At 51.9% G+C, this 20293-nt stretch overlaps 1 protein-coding gene across 9 annotated transcripts in view; it reads right to left on the reverse strand.

Moving 5' to 3' along the window:
• Positions 1-20293, reverse strand: part of Tesc (tescalcin) — a 47522-nt gene that overhangs the window by 10491 nt on the left and 16738 nt on the right. For 7 of the 9 annotated variants that reach the window (XR_013434788.1, XR_013434789.1, XR_013434790.1 and 4 more), the window contains exons 2-3: positions 10641-10710; positions 2197-2277 (exon numbers count right to left, since the gene is read on the reverse strand). Coding sequence is in view for 6 of the 9 variants with exons in the window: in XM_078039101.1 (XP_077895227.1) it covers positions 2197-2277; positions 10641-10710 (151 nt within the window). In the remaining 3 variants the exon portion in view is untranslated. The remainder of the gene's footprint in view (positions 1-2196; positions 2278-10640; positions 10711-20293) is intronic. The other 2 variants (XM_078039102.1, XM_078039105.1) reach the window with 1 other exon arrangement.

The following is a 20293-nucleotide window of genomic DNA, read 5'->3' on the forward strand; positions in this document are numbered from 1 at the left end:
CGTCCAGACGGCAGGAGAGCAGCAGGGCCCCGTGGCCTGCAGAGCCTCGGACCCTCCCCGCCCCTGGCCCGCGTCCTCCACAGAGAGCTCGCCAGCCCCTGTTCTTGGTCACCGGTTTGAAACCTCAGTATCCTGAAAGCTGTAGCAGCCCCAAAGGTCCTGGGGTCGTCTGATGGTGACTCCGTGGGGCAGGCGCATGGCGAGCCCCTCGGCTCCAGATGTGGCCTCCCCTGCCACTGGCCGCCCACACGCGGCCTTTCCTGGCTTCACCCCCTCGCTCAGCTCCTGGGGCCCCCCTTGCAGCCTCTGCCCCGCGTCCTCCCCGGGCAGCCAGAATGGGCTTCGCAAAATGCAAACCAGACCTTGTCATCCCCCCAGTTGCCGCCTGGGCTGGCCCCTAGCACCCCTTCCTGGATTGCTTCCTCCCCAGGGACCCCAAGAGCTGGCCCCTGCCTGACGTCCTCCCTGGATATGGCCGCTGGGTTCCATGTCCACCTTCTGGACCCTTAATATTGCCTGATGGACTGATGTCCCCACCTCCATCCTTCAGTCCACACTGCCCACAGTGGCCCTCGGTCAGCTCCACGGAACTTCCCACCCTCTGAGTGAGGAGTCCGTGTCCCAGGGTGTGCCCTCTTGTCCTCTGGCCAGAGGGAGGTACTAGCCTGGCTGCGTCCCCCCGTGCCCTAGCCTCTCGGCACAAGCGGCCACTGGGCTCTCTGCCTCCTGATCACCATGAGAGCGGCTTCCCTCCCCCAGGAGGTGAAGAATGGACGCTGGGTCATGGAGGGACACCGAGGCCCCTCCCCGTGTTCAGAACCTTGCTGACCCGTTGCTGCTCGAGTCCGGGAGGGGGCAGGGGAGACGACCTACAACTGCCCCCCGGGCCGCCCCCCTTCCAGGTCTAGCTCCCATGTCAACTCTGGAACCTGCCCTGCTTCCCACCCCCACCCCTGGGTCTCTCCCCATTCCCTGCACAACCGCCTTTCCCCCCACTTCTGTGCCACCTGTACCCGGGGACACATTTATATTTAGTGGGGGAACGTGACCCACTCAATTCTGAGTCCACAGCTGAGAGCCACGTGGCCTTGGGCCAGGTTTTGCTCAACAGCAGTAAAAAGCCCAGGTCTTGCATCTCACGTAGGCGCCTGTGAAGCGCCGTCTGATCAGGAAAGGCTGCGTCTCGCCCTCCAGCAGGTCCCCCGTGCCCCGTCCTGCCCGGCCACACTCCGCCCAGGCTCACGGTCGCAGGCCGTCTCCCTGGGCTCATCTCCACGGCCACTTGGCTCGCCTTAGTTTCCTCAGTGCTGCGCAGACGCACCAGCCTCCCTGTCCTGCTCAGAGGCCTGTCCTCGGGGCTGGGCCAAGTTCACCTGCTCAGGTGCGCATCTGGGCCTTCACGGCCGTGCACACACACCCCTGTGTGAGCGCCAGGCACATGCACACATGCACACATGCTCCTGCCAGGTGCCCGCTTTCCCGTCCTCCTATCCAGCCTTCAACTCTAGGTCCTCAAACCAGAGGCCCACGTGGACTGGACGTCAGGGGCCTCACCGCCTCGGGTGCGGGGTGGCCTGGTGGCTCACTTCTAGTGCCATCATAGCAATAGTCACGCGACGTGTCTTCAGAGATGAGGTTACAAACTGTGGGGCTTCCATCTTGGGCCCCCTCATTTGGACATGTCACTCTGGAGGAAGCCAGCTGCCATCTGTGAGGCCCCCAAGATGCCTCCCAGTGGCCACAGGAAGGAACCCGCAGCACAGCCTCCCCCAGGTGTAACTTCACCCCAGCTGACGCCTTGGCTAAGTTCATCAGAGCCTGGGCTCATTTGCAGCTGGATTCCTGACCACAGAAATGATGAGAGAGAAATACCAAGTTGGGCTGCGGATGGGACTCTGGACTTAGCATGCCTGAGGCCCTGTGTCCCACCCCCAGTACCACAAAGGAAAGGAAAAAAAAAAACTACCAAGTTTGAGCCATTTGTTACACAGCCAGAGATGACTAACATAGAATGCCCAGAGAGACCCAGTAAGCTGCCCAGAGTGGCCCAGCTATGACTCTAGAACCATCGGACCCCCAATTCAACATAGCCCCACAATCTGTGTTGGTTCACGAGGCTGCTCTGAGCACACAGGTGCCACAAGTCACAAAGGACAAGGTGACCCTCCATCGGGCCTTTGAGGGGAGAGAGCCCACCTGTTGTCAAAGAAGGCACGGATGATTTTGGATCGGATCGGGTTGAGCTCCAGGTCGGGGACATTGTTGAAGTTCTCCTTGCTGGTTTCCAAGAGGAGAAATGCCAGGGAAAGAACAAGAAGAAAGCACACGTCAGCCGATGTCACCCTCACGTGCCCAGCTGCACCACTCCATCCCCAGCAGGCCTTGCAAGGAAGAGATCAGAGTTAAGAGACGGTTGAAATGGACCTCACATCCCTTCCGCCCACCTGGAGACTTGAGAATCCGAGACAGACTGGACATTCGTGCAGACACAAAGGGTGTGTACCCCATTCTGGATGCCTGTCCTCAGGCCCCAGGAAGGGAACCCCTACTTTGTCTGCTCTGAGCTCTGAGCAGCAGGATGCTGGCTGGGAGCTTTGGGAAACAGTCTGGCAGTTCCTCAAGAGCCAACAGTCACCACATAACCCAGCACCACATGCCTAGGTATGAGCCCAGGAGAACTGAACACCTGTACTTCACAGCAACATCACTCACAGTAGCCAGAGGAGAGAGGATCCAGATGTCTGCAGGCTGGTGAAAGGGCAGACTGTGGTATGTCCATTCAGAGGACTATGACTCAGCCCTAAAGGGCAACGATTCCTGCTACCTCCCAGAGGAGCCTCAAAGACATGATGGCAAGTGAAAGAAGCCAGTCACAAATGGTCACAAATGCCCTGACTGCACTTAGATAAAGTGTCCAGAGCAGGCTAGTCCATGACACAGAACAGGGTTGCCAGGGGCTGGGGTTGGAGGATGGAAAGTGACATCTGAAAGAATTTGGCTTCTTCTTGGGGTGACATACATGTTCTGGGCTTGATGGTGGTGCCTGGATGCAGGACTCTCACTAAAGCCCACTGAATCCTGCATTTTAATGGGTGAGCTACGCGGCAGATGAATTTGATTTCAGTAAAGCTGTTTTTTAAAAGCCACCTGCTGTGGGCTTGGGGCAGGGAGCGTGCGTTTCCAGTGAGGGTGCCCTGGAGCCGGCACGGCTCCCCCAGGCTGGGGCTCAGGCACCGCTACATCCTTCTCCTGCCTGTTCTCCTTCCCTGTTCTTGGAAGCTGCTTCCTGTTCACCTCTTGCCTGGGCTCTGTATGCCCATGGACAGTGACCTCAGGAGGGACCCAGGGCACAGGCTGCTGCTCCTGAGGAACAAGGTGACACGCACAGCCAGGGAGGTGGGAAGACAGTTGTGAGCCTTGGGACTCCAGCCCAGGGCAGACTCGTGCTGGGTGAGGTATGAGCCATGCCCCAAGCACACGGCTCAGCCCACGCTGCCCGCCCCTCACGGGGGCCCAGAGGCCAGGCAGACACAGGCATGAGCAGGACCAGGCTGCCTCCTGGATCCCCTCAGTTTTCCTCACCCCCAAGAGGCTGCTTGTCCTTCCCTCGTGGCTGGGCTCGCTGGTGGCAGATGGCCAAACTCTGGAGACGGTGTCGGTGCAGGAGCCCATTCCGAGGGAGGAGGCGCTCAGAGCAGTTGGCCCAGAGTGACGGGATGTTAGGCAGTCATAAGAAAATAATGGAAATTTGGGGACCATAAAAAGGGATGAAGTAAGCCAGGCGTGGGAGTGTCCACCTGTAGTCCCTGCTACTCGGGAGGCTCAGGCTGGAGGATCACATGTTCGAGGCCAGGCTGGGCAACGTAGCAAGACCCCCATCTCCAGACCAAACCAAGCCTACCACAGAGGATGGCTCCACATGAACCCCAGAAACGTCCTGCTAAGAAGAGGCGCGCAGGCCACACGCAGTAGCCAGAGAAGAGAGGATCCAGATGTCTGCAGGCTGGTGCCCAGAAGAGGTGAATCCGGAGACGGGAAGCACAGCACTGGCTTCCGGGGGCCGGGTGATGGCGAATGGCCCTGGGGTCTCATTTAGAAGAGGTTCTAAACTCGATCTCAGACTTTAAACAGACGAATTATACAATATCTACATTAAATCTCCATGACACTATTTACAAACCTCCCTGAACTGTTACCGAAGGAGCCCTGAGCTAGGACTCCATTCACCCCGGGGCACAGAGCGTGCCCAGGAACCCGCAGCCAGCAGCCAGGGTGATGCCAGCTCCCTGGGGCGGTGACCGGGGAGCACAGGGGGCCTGGGCTGGGAACGCTCCGCTGGGCAGTCCCCGCCACTAGAGTCCCTCCCGGGTACTTTTCTCTGGGCACGTCAGGTCCCCATGTGCTAGGACAGCGTGTTGCCCTCCCACCTCGGCTGGAGGGACCACAGGACACGGGGCAGAGAGACCAGGCCCTGGAGAGGAACAAGCCGAGGTTACCAGGAGACAATCAGTTCACAAAGTCACGATCGGGTGACGGACAGCAACAGCTCATGTTCCCTGTGCAAGTGACCTGCCCAGGCCCCCTCTACCCGGAAGCGCCTCATGGTGGCTCTGTGGTCCCTGACCTAACAGGTGTGGCTGGACAGGTCCCATGACCTGTCCTGCTCAGCCAGCTGGGGTTGGAGTGTCACACGGGACCCCCATGCCGGACCCCCATGCCACCCTGCCCTGCATTTCTCAAAGTCCCCATCCCTGACTGAGAAAGGGACCGGCAGAGCTGGAGAGGGAACTGGGGGGAACAGGACGAAGCCACCCTGCGAGCAGGCGGCCCAGGGCACCCAGAGCCTCCGGCTCTCCTTGCTGGGGCCTGGTGGAGAGGCCCGGAGCCCAGCTCCTGGCATCCGCCCGGGCCGCGCACTGCTCTGCTCCCCTGGTCAAGCGACTCTGCCTCTCTGAGCCACAGTCTCCTCCTCTGGAAACGGGAGTCTTGCACGGTCTGTGTGCAGCTCATGTGACCAATTCGTGACACACTTAGCACCTGCTGTATACAGAGTGCACCATAGATGGCAGTTTTCAGGCCAGGGAATACAAGCGCCTGTGGAGGGGACCCTGGGTGTCCGGTGCCAGGCCCAGCTCCTTCCCTGGGACGAGCTGTCCAGGCCCAGGGAGGAGAGCAGTGGGGAGGAGGGAGGGAGGTGCCGTTCCCTAGCTTCAGTGGTTACGGGGCTGCAAGGTCTCCCTCGGGGACACCCGACACCTGCCAGTCTCTGACCCACCAGCAGCCCAGAGCCCGGGGCCCGGGGGAGGCTTTTGGTGCCATCGACCCCGGTGTCAGCCTGTCCTCCCCTCCTCCCCGCCCACCCCCAGGTGCCCACTGGGCCGGTTGAACTGGCCGGGAGGAGGTGTCCTGCCAGGGGACTGTGCTCTGCCTCTCCTCAGAGCCCAGGCTGGGACCAGAGCCAACTTACAGTGACCAGCGTCCACTAGCGCTGCCCCAGGGGACATCAGAGCATGGGGTTGGCCCACCAGGGGACCCACACCTCCTCTGGGAGCTCAAGCCCTGGAGTGCTCTCACCAGGCCAGGCTGTGCCAGTCACTGTGAGGTCTAACCACGCGTCCACACACCCACAGCCACACAGCGAGGCCCAGAGAGGCGAAGTGACTGACCTGCAGTCACACAGCCAGCGCAAGGGCTCTGTCCTCCGCCTGCTCTCACCCTCCAGGCCGCTTCCTCCCCGGCCACTTCCTCGCCCGGCCACTTCCTCCCCCAGGCTGTGCATTTTAACTTAAAGTGAAAGACAGGGGACCAGGGTTGTGGCTCGGAGGTAGAGCTCTCGCCCATAGGTGCCAAGTCTTGGGTTCCATCCCCAGCACAAAAAGAGAGGGGGCGGGAGGAGAGTGGCATCTACTCCCTGAGCTCCCAGCCTGAGGCCCCGTTAGGAACCCAGGGACAGGCAGGTCAGGCATCATGGTCCAGGGGGGAACGAGATTAAAATCACCAGTGAAGGCTGCTGGCCCCTCCGGAGCCGCGGTGTGGGCTGGGGTCCTTAGGCGGCTGGGGCCGGCGCAGCTGCAACCGTCTCTGTACTTTGGGCCCCGAGTCCGGCTTAACCCCACGGAGGCTGCGAGCCAAGCCCACAGCGAGGTCCCGGATTCTCAGCCCCCGCTCTCTGCAGGCCCAGGGCTCCCCACCCAGCAAGGCCACCCGTCCTCCCCTGCCCAGCTCCACCAAGTCCCCACCCTGCGCTGTCCGATGCTCCCCTGTGGGAATCTGAGGCCCCCGCAGGTGGGTGTCCAGGCCAGGCCCAGCCAGTCACCTGAGGACACAGGGGGACCAGAGAGCAGGCCTCGGGGGTCTGCTGCAAGAGACGATGGCAGTCTGGGGGTGCACAGGGAGAAGTGGGGGGACAGCAAGCGTGGGCTCCTGGAGGGAGGAGCCGCCGTGTCTGCTGAGCCCGCAGAAGCAGGGGTGAGCCCAAGAGGGACACCAGGGGAGACTCAGGAGATTCAGCCGCTGGAAGGGTGAGGTCTGGGGACAGACAGGGACAACTGGGAGGGCTGATGAGGGCTCGCTTGGGACATGAGGCAGGTGGGGTTGCTGCAGGAGTGTGGGGTCTGTCTTGCTGGAGGCGCGACTCTGGGGGTTAACGTGCAGGTGGGGTTTCGAGTCATGAGTGTGTATTTTAGCTCAAGGACAACAGGAAGCTGTCCAGCCATATGACGGCGGGTGACCTGTCCCCACCTCTCCATCTCCCACCCTCAAGCTAGGGAAGCTGGGTCCTCCCCACCTTCACACCCAGAAGCTCCTCCCCTCCCCGCTGGTCTCAGCCCAGATGTGGCCTCCTCTGAGGAGCCTTCCCTGACTGCCCATCCTGAGGTCCCTGTCCCCACCACGGTCCCAAGGGTGGCACCCTCTCTGCCCCTTCCTCCATCACACCGTGACACCTAACAGCCTTGCTCCATGCTCGCTCTCGCCAGCTCCGCCTACCCTCTGCGCCCCTTCCCCTCTCCCAGGAGATCTGCCCTAGAACCTCCCACAGAAGGCCCTGGGCGCCTGCTTGTCGGGGAGCAGGGACGGTGTCAGCATCCCACACCTCGGGGAGAGGATCTCTGGACACGGCACACGTGAGTGAGCGCCGCCATTCATCCAAGACCCGGGGAGCTGCTCTGGAAACCCCTCTGCACCCCATCCCACCACCCCGACTCCTCCAGCTTCCCTTCCCACACCTGCTCCCAACCCCCTCCGTACAGACGGGGAGCCCCCAGGTGGCGGGAAGGGAGCTCTCGCTAACTCGGGAACCTATCGATCCTGACCGTGACATGCCCTGGGGAGGGTGACAGGGCCCCAGCTTCACTGTCTCGAGGACTTCTACAGCACTGCCACGACCCCGGCAGGTCACAAGCCAAGGGACCTAATTCTAGGGACAGCGACGTGACTGCAGGGTCGGGGCTTTGGCTCTGCGGATGGCAGTTGAACCCCACCCCTGGCTGTGCGGGCAGAACTGCTCTAACCTCAGGCTCTTCACTGGTGAGATGGGTGCAAGGTGCGAACCTCTGAAAATCCTGGAGAACCCCAAGGCCACGCAGCCCAGCCGGAACCCCGGTGCCTGGCCGCTCCTGGCAGCTGGGACTTCCGCATACGCGCGCGTGACCCCGCTCTGACTTCCGAGGGAAAAGCGATGGTGGGAAGCCCCCACAGGACCTGAAGTCAGGACGCTTTGTGGTGGCCCTGCATGGCTCCGCTCTTGGAGAAGTCACCTGCCTTCCCCAAGCATGCCTGGGGCTGGGTCCACCCCAACATCACTCCACATTCAACATCATGAGGTTTAAACTACCCAGGTCTGGGCCTTGTGAAGAACCCCACCAGCCACACCTATAATCCCAGCATTCAGGAGGCGGAGGCAGAAGGATGGCAAGCTTGAGGTTAACCCGGGCAACTTAAAAGATCCAAAGGGCTGGTGTGCAGCTCAGCGGCAGAGCACTTGCTTAGCATGTGCGAGGCCCTGGGTTCAATCCCAGGCGCTTCCCTCCCCAAAAGAGGGTATACCTAAAAGTGGGGTCCTGAAGCGGGGCAGTAAATGCTTCAGGGTCAACCTGCCCCCAGAAGTTCTGAGGTGATTTTTGAGACAGAGGGGTCCAGACAGGACATGGGTAGAAAATGGCATATCTAAGATGAAAATCTGGCTCCTCCACTTAGAAGCTGTGTGACCAAGAGGCTCACTCTTGCCGAGGCTGGCTTTGAACTCTCGGTCCTCTCTCAGAGCCCTGCTTCCTGCCTGCCACCTGGAGAGAGCAAGTGTTCCTACAGCTTCCTGTGGGGCTGTGCAGGACCACAGGGACACACCCCTCTGCCCCACACCCTCGACAAGCTCAAGGAACAGCAGCCTCACCTGTGGGCAGTTCTGACCCCAGATCCTCCTTGCCTGGGCTCTTTTCACAGGTTTGAGCATCCTTAATTAGAAAATGCAAAATCTGGGACTTGGTGACATGACCAGCAACTGGACAATGCCACACCACGAGACCGAGTTTCACACAAAGTTAAGAGATGAAATTCACCTAGGCACATAAGTTGTGTTTGAGACAGGGGTGAATTTCATGTTTGGACTTGGGTCACGTCCCCAAAATATCCTATTACAAATAGGCACTCTGGGGAGGGTGGGGAGGGCCACCGTTTCACCTGAGCCCCTGTCCTGCTGGTGAGGAGCGGGAAGCGGAGAATCAGTGTCAACACAAAGGTGGTGCAGAGTCACATAAGAGCTGTTGGCAGCTGTCCCACCGAGGAAGACCTACTGTGCGCTGTCCTGGGTGCTGAGCGTCTGCAGCGCTAGTTAGAAATGCTGTTCCAAAGCCCACCCCAGACCTGCCCAGGCAAAGCCTGTATCTTTTTTTTTTGTACCAGGGATTGAACTCAGGGGCACTGAGCTGCATCCCCAGCCCTATTTTGTATTTCATTTAGAGACAGGATCTCACTGAGGTGCTTAGGGCCTCACTTTTGCCGAGGCTGACTTTGAACTCGCCATCCTCCTGCCTCAGCCTCCCCAGCCGCTGGGATGACAGGTGTGCGCCACCGCGCAGGGCCAAAGCCTGTATCGCAGCAGCTTGCCAGGTGATTTGCACAGGCACTCGAGTTGACATGGGGCGCACTCTTCCAAGATTCTCCCAAAGCCCTTGCCGGGCTGTGAGGCAATATAGACACTGGAACCAAAACCCCGAACGGCCTCCCTCTCCAGGCCTTCTCCTGCCCACAGGGCTCAGCCCCACTCTGCACCCTCCTCCACAGGGTGCGGTGGAAGGACCCAGCCCCGGTCTCCGTCATCTGCAGGCATCTGCTCCAATGGGGGGACCGTGCCCACTTCTCCACAAGAAGACTCAGAGAAACAGGCGGCTGGCCCAAAGCCACACAGCCAATGGCAAGAAGGATTCAACTAGGGATTTGCTTCCCAAACCTGGGGTTTGCCTCTCCATCCCTCAAGTCTCTTCACCAGCCAGACCCAGGCCTTCACAGCTGGGGCGGGGCAGCACGCCTAATTTGCATGTCCAGCTCCTGGTCACCGTGATTGGCTCAGACTCAGACATGTGATCCCATGAGAGCCAATGAGAGGCCGGGTGGCTTACACTGGGCTCAGGCTGGCCCTCCTGGGGGTGCGGGGAACTTAGCGGGCAGGTGAGTGGCCCTGAGGGTGCTGGTCCTGGTCGCCCTTGACTTTGGATAAGACCACAAGAACCAAGCCACCACCAGCATCCGGGCTCTTGAAAGGGATGCTCTGAGATCAGGATGCCCTCGAGCAACAATGTGCCTTTGTTCAGGCAGACAAGAGAAGGTGGAGACGTTGGTGTTGGTTTCCATAAAAGGAAGGTGACATTTAAGTCTGTCTACTAAGGAGGAGGAAGTCTTCCTGGACTATTTAAAGGTTTTAAAGCTCCAGTGACTGTCACCTTGAGGCCCTGGATGTTTATTTGAGGACACATCTCTGTTAGAAAGTCTGTGGTAGAAATCTGCTCCCGTGGGACAGTCAGCTGGGCTTGCTGCAGCCACACCTGAAGCTCTCTGGCCCACTGTGTGACCACCCGACCCCTGGATGCCAAGGCCCCCTCACCAACCTCCTTCCAAACTACTCAGCCAGCCCCGGGCACCGCCAAGGCATTCTTTCCCATTAAAAAAAAAAAAAATACCACTTGGATGACATCTAGAAAAGTAACTTTTAAAACACGGTCGAGAAGGTCTATTTTCCTTGACAGAAACTTGAGGCTGTAAATAATGGAAGGAAGCAGAATCCCAAGACGGGGGCCTTGGGACCACACTGGCACCCTGCACCACACGACTCACCTTGTGCGCCCAGCGCTGGGCAGGGTCCTGGTGCTTGGGTGGCCCAGGGACTGCTCCTCCCCTCTCCTTCCTCCACTCCAGTTAAAAATCTCTGGTCCCAATACAAACAGAAGTGGCTTGTCCCCTCCAGCTAGGGGACATCTTGTCTTAGAAGGGACCAGAAGAATTTAAACAACTGCAGGCTTGTTTCAGGACAGGGGCCACTGGGGGCTCTCCCAACCCTCCGCTGCCCTCAGGGAAGAGAAAAACAAAGGAAAGTCCCCGAGCGCCACAGGCCCAGCCTGGTGCCCACGCCAGCCAGTGGCAGGTCTTACCGGATGGTGGGCTGGTCTCCACTCAGCTGCTTAAACCTCCGGTGCAGCTGCTCAATCTGCTCCGAGGAGACTGAGAGTAGAGAAAGAAAAGGAAAGAAGACACGCATCACTGACAGAGGAACTTGGGAGACCAGAGGAGGCTGTGGACACTCTTCTGCCCCCTCCTCACCTGGGTGCTGGGGTCCTTGTCATGACAGCACCCACCCAGGAAAAACTCAAGGCTGGACAAGAAAGTGGAGGGTCCCCACTGTGCCTGGCAGAGCAGCCCTGGGGTTACCTGCTCTCTTAGTAGTAACACAACTGTGAACTAATAACAGGGCAGACAGACCTCGCCATCCTCTCTCAACCATGGTCCAGCCCCAGCCCACTAAGGACAAAGCTGGATCTGCTTATGTGACCTCCTCTCTGACTTCACAGGATGGGGTTTTTCCAAGCTGAGAAAGGCAGATTAAGAGTTAGATGAAGCTGGGCGCTATGGCGCACGCCTGCAACCCCAGCAGCTTGGGAGGCTGAGGCAGGAGGATCACAAGTTAGAGGCCAGTTTCAGTGACTTAGCAAAAGTCTGTCAGATCAACGGAGGAATGAATACAGAGCTGGGATATGGCTCAGTGGTAGAGTGGCTCTGTGTTCAATCCCCAGGAACCCCCCAACCCCACCACCCACACACACACACACACACACACACACACACACACACACACACATGCAGAGGAGCAGGCTGATGTGGAAAGCTGTTCGAGAATCTTGGAGTAAGAAATGTTCCAAGAATCTGATGCCATAGGGCAGGGAAAGGGAAGGGCTCAAGTTTTGATCCCGGTGGCCGTGGGGGACGATCTGAACCCACTCAAGCTCCCAGAACACCTCTGTGTCTTCAACACTTCACTCTTGGCTGAGCCACTTCTGAGATGGGACCCTCTGGGTTCTGGGCTTTCTAAGGGGCGCGCCCACAGGTCGGGGGCTTGTTTTACGGAACACGGGCATTTCTCATTTCATCTGCACAACAACCCTGCAAGGGAGGACACAGAGCGATCTTGGTGTGGCCACTGGAGTACGGCCACAGAGAGGGTTCAGGTCACATGATCTGCACGTGGTGGAGCTGGGACTCCATCACAGCCTGCCCTGCCTGCCCTGCGGTCACTATCTGCCCTCAAGGCCTTCAGGGCTGGCTCCCGGGGACGTGTGTAGCCCAGGCAAAGCTTCCCAGGGCAGCGGCTGGGCTGGGGGCTGCTGTCCCCCCACAGTCTTCTCAGCACCCCTGGCCCGCAAGTCCCCAGCTCCTCTTGCCACAGGAACATGGACTTGCTGGGCCAACTGGTCACTCCCCCGCCCCCCAACAGGCTCAAGCTGTGTGCTCTTCAAGGATCCGCAGCTCAGACTCCTCAAGCATCCCGAGCAGCTGCTGTTGGTAGGAAGTCGTCTTGGAGGCTGCCAACCTGGGCTGGGCGCGGCTCCAGGCATTAGCTCATCCGCCATGCGGCGCCCTGGAGGGGCGGCATCCCCGCCTTGCCCGCGCGCACACGGATACTTGGAAAGGTTAAGTAACCCGCAGGGGCAACGCCGAGCCTTTATGGAGGAAAACGTGGCCATCTTGTCACAGGTGTGTCAGCAAGGACACTGACTGGCCCACCCAATGTCCCCGCAGTCCCATGCCCCAAGAATGTGTGGGAGGATGCCCGTGAGCACCGTGAGATCACCCTGGACTGAAGACTGTCCCCTGCCCAGCAATGGCACAGAGTCACTGTGCTAAAGGGTGATGTGTGGATAACTGAATAGTATTCAGCAACGAAAAAGGAAACCATTGAACAATGAGCAAAAAGGAGCCAGCCCTGAAAGAGTGAGGGCGTGAGGAGTCTGAGGCCAAAGGACAGTCGGTGTAAATAATAAATAACTGGGTCCTCCCGGGAGGGCGGGGCTGATTCCACAGGAAAGGAAATCAGACGCTAATGCATCCAGAGCCCTTCACCTATTGCCTAGGCGACTGACTGCCTGCAGGAACCTTTCTCCCACAAGTTGCTAATGGAGTACCTCCCGGGTGGGCGCCTCCTTCCCTGCCCTTTGGGCACACTCGGAAGGGCACCCCTGGAAGGCTTCCCTCCCCTCCTCTTGGCTCAAGGCAGGCAGGACTCAGCTACAGAGTTAGAGCTGAGGGGTACAGGGGGGTGTGGGTGCTGGGAATGTCCCACTTCCCGATTTGGACCCAGGTCACACATGTGTGTTCTTGGAAAGGTCACGGGGCTGGGTGCTCATACATGCATATACATGTGTGTGCTCTGTGTGCGTGTTAGATCATTAAAAAAAAAACTTTGTTAAAAGTTTCAGTCATTCTACTTAGTGGAAATCTATCCAGGAAAAAAAAAAAGTGAACCCCACAGGTCCCAAAAATGAACATGTCACTGTGTCACTCCTTATGCAGGTCGGGTATCCCTTATCTGAAATCCTTGAGACCATGCATTTCAGATTTTGGATTTTTTTCCAGATTTTGGACTATTTGCATATATATGGGGAAATACCATGGGAATGGAACTCGCGGCTACACATGAAATTCATTTAAGTTTCACATGCACTTTATGTAGATAGGCTCAAGGTGGCTTTGTGTGACATTTAGTTTGCATGTGAAACAAAGTTTCTGTACATTGCTGTTGAGAGCCACAGCCAAAGGGGCCCCAGCAAACTTCCAGCTGCCAGCAAGCTTCAGACTGCCCCAGCAACATCTAGCTGATTGGCTCCTCTGCGGTGATGTTCATTGGGCTGTTTCCCTGCCCTTCAGACTGCCAGCTGATGATTGGCTCACAGCTGCCCCAGCAACATCTAGCTGATTGGCTCCTCCACGGAGCTGCTCATTGGGTGACTTCTTTGGCTCTGCCCACGCAACCCAGCCAATCGGCCTCAAGAGGAGGAGGATTGTGGGAGGAAAAGGCTGGTGTGGGGGAGAGAGGCTTGTGGAAGCCGGTGGTGGCAGTTGGGCTCTGAGGGTTTTTCCCTGGAGCTGTTTTGTTTGGCGTTTGTAGTTCTAAAAATAAAGTTAGTTTCTTTTTGACAAGTGGCTCCTGATTTGTGCCAAGCCAGACTTCGGCATTTGGTGGCTCGCACGGGGAGCAACTGAGGGTAAGTAAACTGCTCGCCCCTGAGGGCAGGGCGAGAGGATGGGGAGCCATTCTAAGTCTCCTCTTTTGTTTTGCTTCGTTTTTGTTTTAACTTTCCTGTCCCTGGAGATGAGTAAGAGGGAAGAAAAACCACTCACATCTGAGGAAAAACTATTTGCGTTTGAGGAACAGATAGGGAGAAAGGACGGATACATATGTCAGGAGGATAGAAAGGCTGTTATAATGATTTTGTGTGGTTCCCTTTTTATTGGATTCTGTCTCGGTTTTATTTGCTGTTATCTTGCTGGGTTGTATTATAGTAGAAATACGGGATCAGCAATTAGTAAAAAACAAACCGAAAGAGTGTTAAGTAAATTGTTAAAGGAAGGAGGCTTCCCAGTAAAATCAAGAGCAGTCAGGGCATACGTTGATATAATACAAGAATATAGCCCATGGCTTTTTAAGGAGGAGTTGTTAGATATATCACAATGGAACCATCATGGTGAAGATTTAAAAAGAATAGAAAAGAACAGCCCAGGGACTCTGCCAGTTGGCACATTGACATTGTGGACGTACATATCTGATTTGCTTAGTCCAAAGCCTTCAGTTCAGACAGAGGTAGAGGAAGAAGAAGACATATTGATTCAAGTAGAAGAGGAAGTCTCTCAAGTTAGTCAGACAGAGGAAAAGATTCAAGTAAAAGCTCGAGCTAGTCAGAAAGAGGAAAAGATTCAAGTGAAAGAGAAGGTCTTTCGAGATAGTGAGACAGAGGAAGAAAGTTTAGAGCAGAAAAATCTATCAGGGGAAAAGTTAAAACAGGAGACTGCTAATAAGACCCTTTTATTAGAGAGCGTAAGTGTCCAACCAACAGCACCGCCTCTACAGGAGACTGCTACTAATAGCATTCTATCACCAGACGGCGTAAGTGTTCAACCAACAGCGCCACCTCTACAGGAGACTGCTACTAACAGCACTCTATCACCAGAGGGCATAAGTGTCCAATCAACAGCACCACCTCCATATGCTAAGAGACTCCCAACCCCCGCAGTTGATAGTTGGGATCCTGAGACAGGATCTCAAGTATGCCCTGTATTTGAGGTAGGAGGGCAGCGAACTTACCAGGGTTTAAATTTCAAATCAGTGAAGGAGCTAAAAGAGGCTGTAGCAACCTATGGTCCTCAAGCACCCTTCACTGTAAGCTTGGTCGAATCCATTACCAACTTAAGCATGACGCCAGCAGATTGGGCTAGTTTGTGTAAAGCTGTGCTAAATGGAGGACAATACCTGTTATGGAAGGTTGCCAATGAGGAATTTTGCAAAGAGACGGCTAGTCGAAATGCAGCAGCTGGTTATCCTCAGAGAAATCTAGATATGTTGTTAGGAAAGGGACCTTATGAGGATCGGCAGCAACAACTTGCATATGATCCTACAAATTGCTGTAGATGCAGTTAGGGCATGGAAGACTTTACAAGAACCTGGAGGTTTACAAGGTCAATTATCTAAGATAATACAAGGAGCTAATGAACCTTACGCTGAATTTGTAGATAGGCTTATTCAAACAGCTACCAGAGTTTTTGGGAATACAGAACAAGCAATGCCATTTATAAAACAACTGGCTTATGACCAAGCGAATCGTTGGTGTAGAGATATCATTAGACCATGGAAACATGAAGATTTAAACACATATATTAAATTATGTAGAGACATTAATGAACAAGGGCAAATTGTGGCAGCTGCAGTAAAACAAGCTTTAGATGCCAGAGACATTAATGAACAAGGGCAAATTGTGGCAGCTGCAGTAAAACAGGCTTTAGATGCCAGAGACATTAATGAACAAGGGCAAATTGTGGCAGCTGCAGTAAAGCAGGTTTTAGATGCCAGAGACATTAATGAACAAGGGCAAATTGTGGCAGCTGCAGTAAAACAGGCTTTAGATGCCAGGCCAAGAACATGCTACAATTGTCAACAAACAGGACATTTTAAAAGGAATTGCCCCATAGGAGGAGGGTTTAACAAAACTAGGTATCAAACAAGTAGAATACCGGGTATTTGCCCACGATGCCGTAGAGGGAGACATTGGGCTAATGAATGCCGTTCTCAAACCACCATAGAGGGTACTCCATTATATTGGGCTAATGAATACCGTCCTCAAACCACCATAGAGGGTACTCCATTATCAAAAAACGAACAAGGACAAGGTGTTTATCCACAATATCGTGGACAAAGGCATCGGGCTCCGTTGCCAAAAAATGGACAGGGGGCCCCAATGCTCCGGGGCCCCAAACCACAAATATACGGAGCACTGGAGGAACCCAGCAACCCCAGCAACCCCGTCAGGGTAGTGCCCAGCACATCAGATCCCTCATCAGACAAACCAGAGGGAGCGCAGGGTTGGACATCTGCGCCTCCACCAAATCAGTACTAACTCCAGAGATGGGAGTTCAAATCATTCCCACAGGGGTAAAAGGACCTCTTCCCAAAGGAACAGTAGGCTTATTATTGGGACGCAGCTCTTCTACTCTAAAAGGACTTTTGATAAGTCCTGGGGTAATTGATTCCAATTATGAAGGTGAAATAAAAATTATAGCCAGTTCTCCAAAGGGTATATCAGTAATTTCACCAGGAGATAGAATAGCACAGTTACTAATAATACCAAGCCTACATGATAAATTTTCCAGTCATGTTGTAGACAGAGGTTCCAAGGGATTAGGCTCCACAGGTGTAGATTGGGCTATGCTTTCTTTAAATTTAGATTCTCGCCCCATGCTAAAACTAAATATTCAAGGACATGAATTTAATGGGCTACTGGATACAGGTGCAGACCTTAGCATCATCTCTCGTCAAGAATGGCCAAAACATTGGCCATTACAACAAGCCACTCAATCGCTTCGAGGCCTAGGAGTGGCGACTAATCCCGATAGAAGTGCAATGCTATTAGATTGGAAGGATCCTGAAGGATGTGAAGGAACTATACAGCCATATGTATTGGATCATCTTCCCGTAAATTTATGGGGACGAGATGTCTTAGATCAATTAGGTTTGACATTAACAAATAATATCAATCAAAATGCACCCACTATTATGGCTAGACAAGGTTTTAGGAAAGGAAAAAGATTAGAAAGACAAGAACAATGTATAGCAGCACCAATACAAATAGATCAAGGAACAGACAGACATGGGTTGGATTTTCACAAAGGGCCACTGAGACAATAAAAATTACATGGAAATCAGAAAGACCAGTATGGGTTCCTCAGTGGCCCTTGACTAAAGAAAAGACACAAGTAGCCCATGATCTGGTCAAACAACAATTAGCGGAAGGACATATACAACCTTCTGTATCTCCCCATAATACTCCCATTTTTGTCATCAAAAAGAAATCTGGTAAATGGAGATTACTGCAAGATTTAAGAGCCATTAACAATGAAATGGTCATTATGGGACCTGCTCAATCGGGGATTCCTCAATTGTCTGCTTTGCCAAAAACCTGGTATGTTTTAGTTATAGATATTAAAGATTGTTTTTTTTCAATTCCAATTCATCCTGAGGATAGTCCACGTTTTGCATTTACTATCCCTGCACTAAATAATGAAGGTCCTGATCAGAGATATGAATGGAAAGTACTCCCTCAAGGGATGGCTAACAGCCCAACTATGTGTCAAATTTATGTTAACAAAGTAATCCAGCCACTTAGAAATCAAAATCCTGAACTACAAATATTTCATTATATGGATGATGTATTATTAGCACACAAAGCTAAAAACACATTGCTAGAATGTTATGCCACACTTATAAACTTATTAAAAAATTATAATCTAGAGATAGCAATAGATAAAGTACAATTAAATTTTCCAATTAATTATTTAGGAGTTCTATTATCCTCAACCATGGTCCGTCCACCAAAAATTCAAATACGAGTTGATCAACTCAAATCACTTAATGACTTTCAAAAGTTATTAGGAGACATAAATTGGATAAGGCCTTATCTAGGTATTCCAACAGGAGAATTGGGACCTTTATTTGATATCCTAAAAGGTCCATCAGATCCAAATTCACCCCGAATGTTAACGCCTGAAGCAAGAAAGGCATTAAAAATCATTGAAACATATATGGAAAATATGCATTTGGATAGAATTGATATAAGTTTGCCTTTATTATTTATTGTACTACCAACAAAAAATATTCCTACAGGAGTATTTTGGCAAGAAGGTCCATTATTATGGATACATTTATCTTATTCTCCTAACACTATTCTTACTAGATATCCTGAGGCTGTAGGACAATTAATACTCAAAGGAATAAAAACAGCAAAGGCAGTGTTTGGAATTTCTCCCCATAAAATTATTACTCCATATACTATGAATCAAATTGATGAATTAGCTAATGAGTTAAATACTTGGGCAATAATAATGTGCAAATCTAATGTTTCATTTGATAACCACTTACCATCTAATCCTTTATTGTCTTTTTGGTCATTGCATCCTGTAATTTTTCCAAAAATGACAAGAAAAACACCTATCATGAATGCTCCAAATATATTCACTGATGGGTCAAATAATGGTACAGCAGCAATAGTTACACCTGATCAAACTTTTACATTTTTAGTACCCAAACAATCAGCTCAAAAAGTAGAGCTTAATGCAGTATTACAAACTTTTGTGATGTTTAAAGATTCTGTATTTAATTTATTTTCTGATAGCCAGTATATAGTTAATGCTATAGTATCCCTTGAAGATGCTGGTAGAATTTCCCCTTCTTCTACTGTTTTCTCTTTGTTTTCCACTATACAAAGTTTAATCTGGGACAGAAAAGATCCATTCTTTATAGGACATATCAGGGCACATACAGGATTGCCTGGAGCCCTTAGTTTAGGCAATGATTTAGCAGATAAAACTACACGTGACATACATATTTTCTCTGTACTAGAAGAAGCTATAAATTTTCATGAAAGATTCCATGTCAATGCTAATACTTTACAAAAGCGTTTTAAAATAACTAAGGAACAAGCTAGACAAATAATAAAACAATGTCAAAATTGTGTGACCTTTTTACCACAAGTTAATCTTGGAGTCAATCCTAGAGGATTGATGCCTAACCATATTTGGCAGATGGACGTCACACACTTGCCAGAATTTGGAAAATTAAAATATTTGCATGTTACAGTTGATACTTCTTCTGGATTTTTGATGGGCTCCCTTCATGCCGGCGAAAAAACTAAAGATGTTATAGCTCATTGCTTACAAAATTTTGCCACTGTGGGCATTCCAAAACAGTTAAAAACAGATAATGCCCCTGGTTATACGTCTACTTCTTTTAAACAATTTTGCTCATCATTTGGCATTACTCATATAACAGGAATCCCATACAATCCACAGGGACAAGGCATAGTTGAAAGAGCTCATCAAACTATTAAAATGTACTTATTAAAGCAAAAAGATGGAATTGGGAAGGGGTATATATTCCCCAAAGATAAACTTAAAATAACCCTTTTTACTCTAAACTTTTTAAATTTGGATTCATCAGGACTTAGTGCTGCAGAAAGGCATATGTGTCCAAAAAATGTACATAAGCCCAAGGTACTTTGGAAAGATATTCTAACAGGACAATGGAAAGGTCCTGACCCAGTAATTGTCTGGAATCGGGGGTCTGTTTGTGTGTTTCCACAGGAAGAACAGCAGCCGATTTGGATTCCAGAGAGATTAACCAAGGTTCTGACCCAGAACAGCAGCCGATTTGGATTCCAGAGAGATTAACCAAGGTTCTGACCCAGTGATTGTCTGGAGTCGGGGGTCTGTTTTTGTGTTTCCACAGGGAGAACAGCAGCCGATTTGGATTCCAGAGAGATTAACTAAAGCGATTTCTACAGACCAAAAAGAAGATGATTTAGCTCAAATCCATAATAGCTGATATCCAAAACTCCAATTTGGCTATCCTTACATCTGCGACAGAACCAGGATGCTTTTTTCAATATCTATTTTATTATTGCCCTTTCCCATATCATGAAGTTCTATTTTATTTTTTTGAGCTCATACAGACCTAGGTTAATGTTTTGCTGATCAGTTCTATTTTTTTTTTTTTGACTATAGAGTTTTTAAACATTGCAATAGAGATTTTACCTGTAAAAAGTTATAAGGCCTTTACTATTATGTTATGTGTTGTATGTATTATATTATGTGTGCACACTTGTGTTTTGTGTTATATGTATGAATGTACGTATGTCCAATGTACGTATTTCCATATATCATATATGATGAGCGCTCATGAAAAGATGGATCCAAATATTTTTTTTTTATTTTTATTCACGTGATTTAAATGGTTTAATTTAAATTGGGTAAATAACTGTTAAGAATTGTTTTAATATGTAAACAAAAAAGGAGGTTAACAGATCTGTTTGTTTACTCTCACCTTTCGTTTTCATTATATTTAATAATTCTCTTCACTATAATGTAAATTGTTAAGAAAATTGTTTTCTTTTAGTGCCTTCTGAAATGTTACCTAATTTTTTCTTTAGCCATTATTGCCAGAATTTCTATCTTCAGATGAAGATAATATAAATTGTTAAGAAAATTGTTT

The sequence above is a fragment of the Ictidomys tridecemlineatus genome, chromosome 2 (assembly GCF_052094955.1).
Source record: "Ictidomys tridecemlineatus isolate mIctTri1 chromosome 2, mIctTri1.hap1, whole genome shotgun sequence".
Lineage (NCBI taxonomy): Eukaryota > Metazoa > Chordata > Mammalia > Rodentia > Sciuridae > Ictidomys > Ictidomys tridecemlineatus.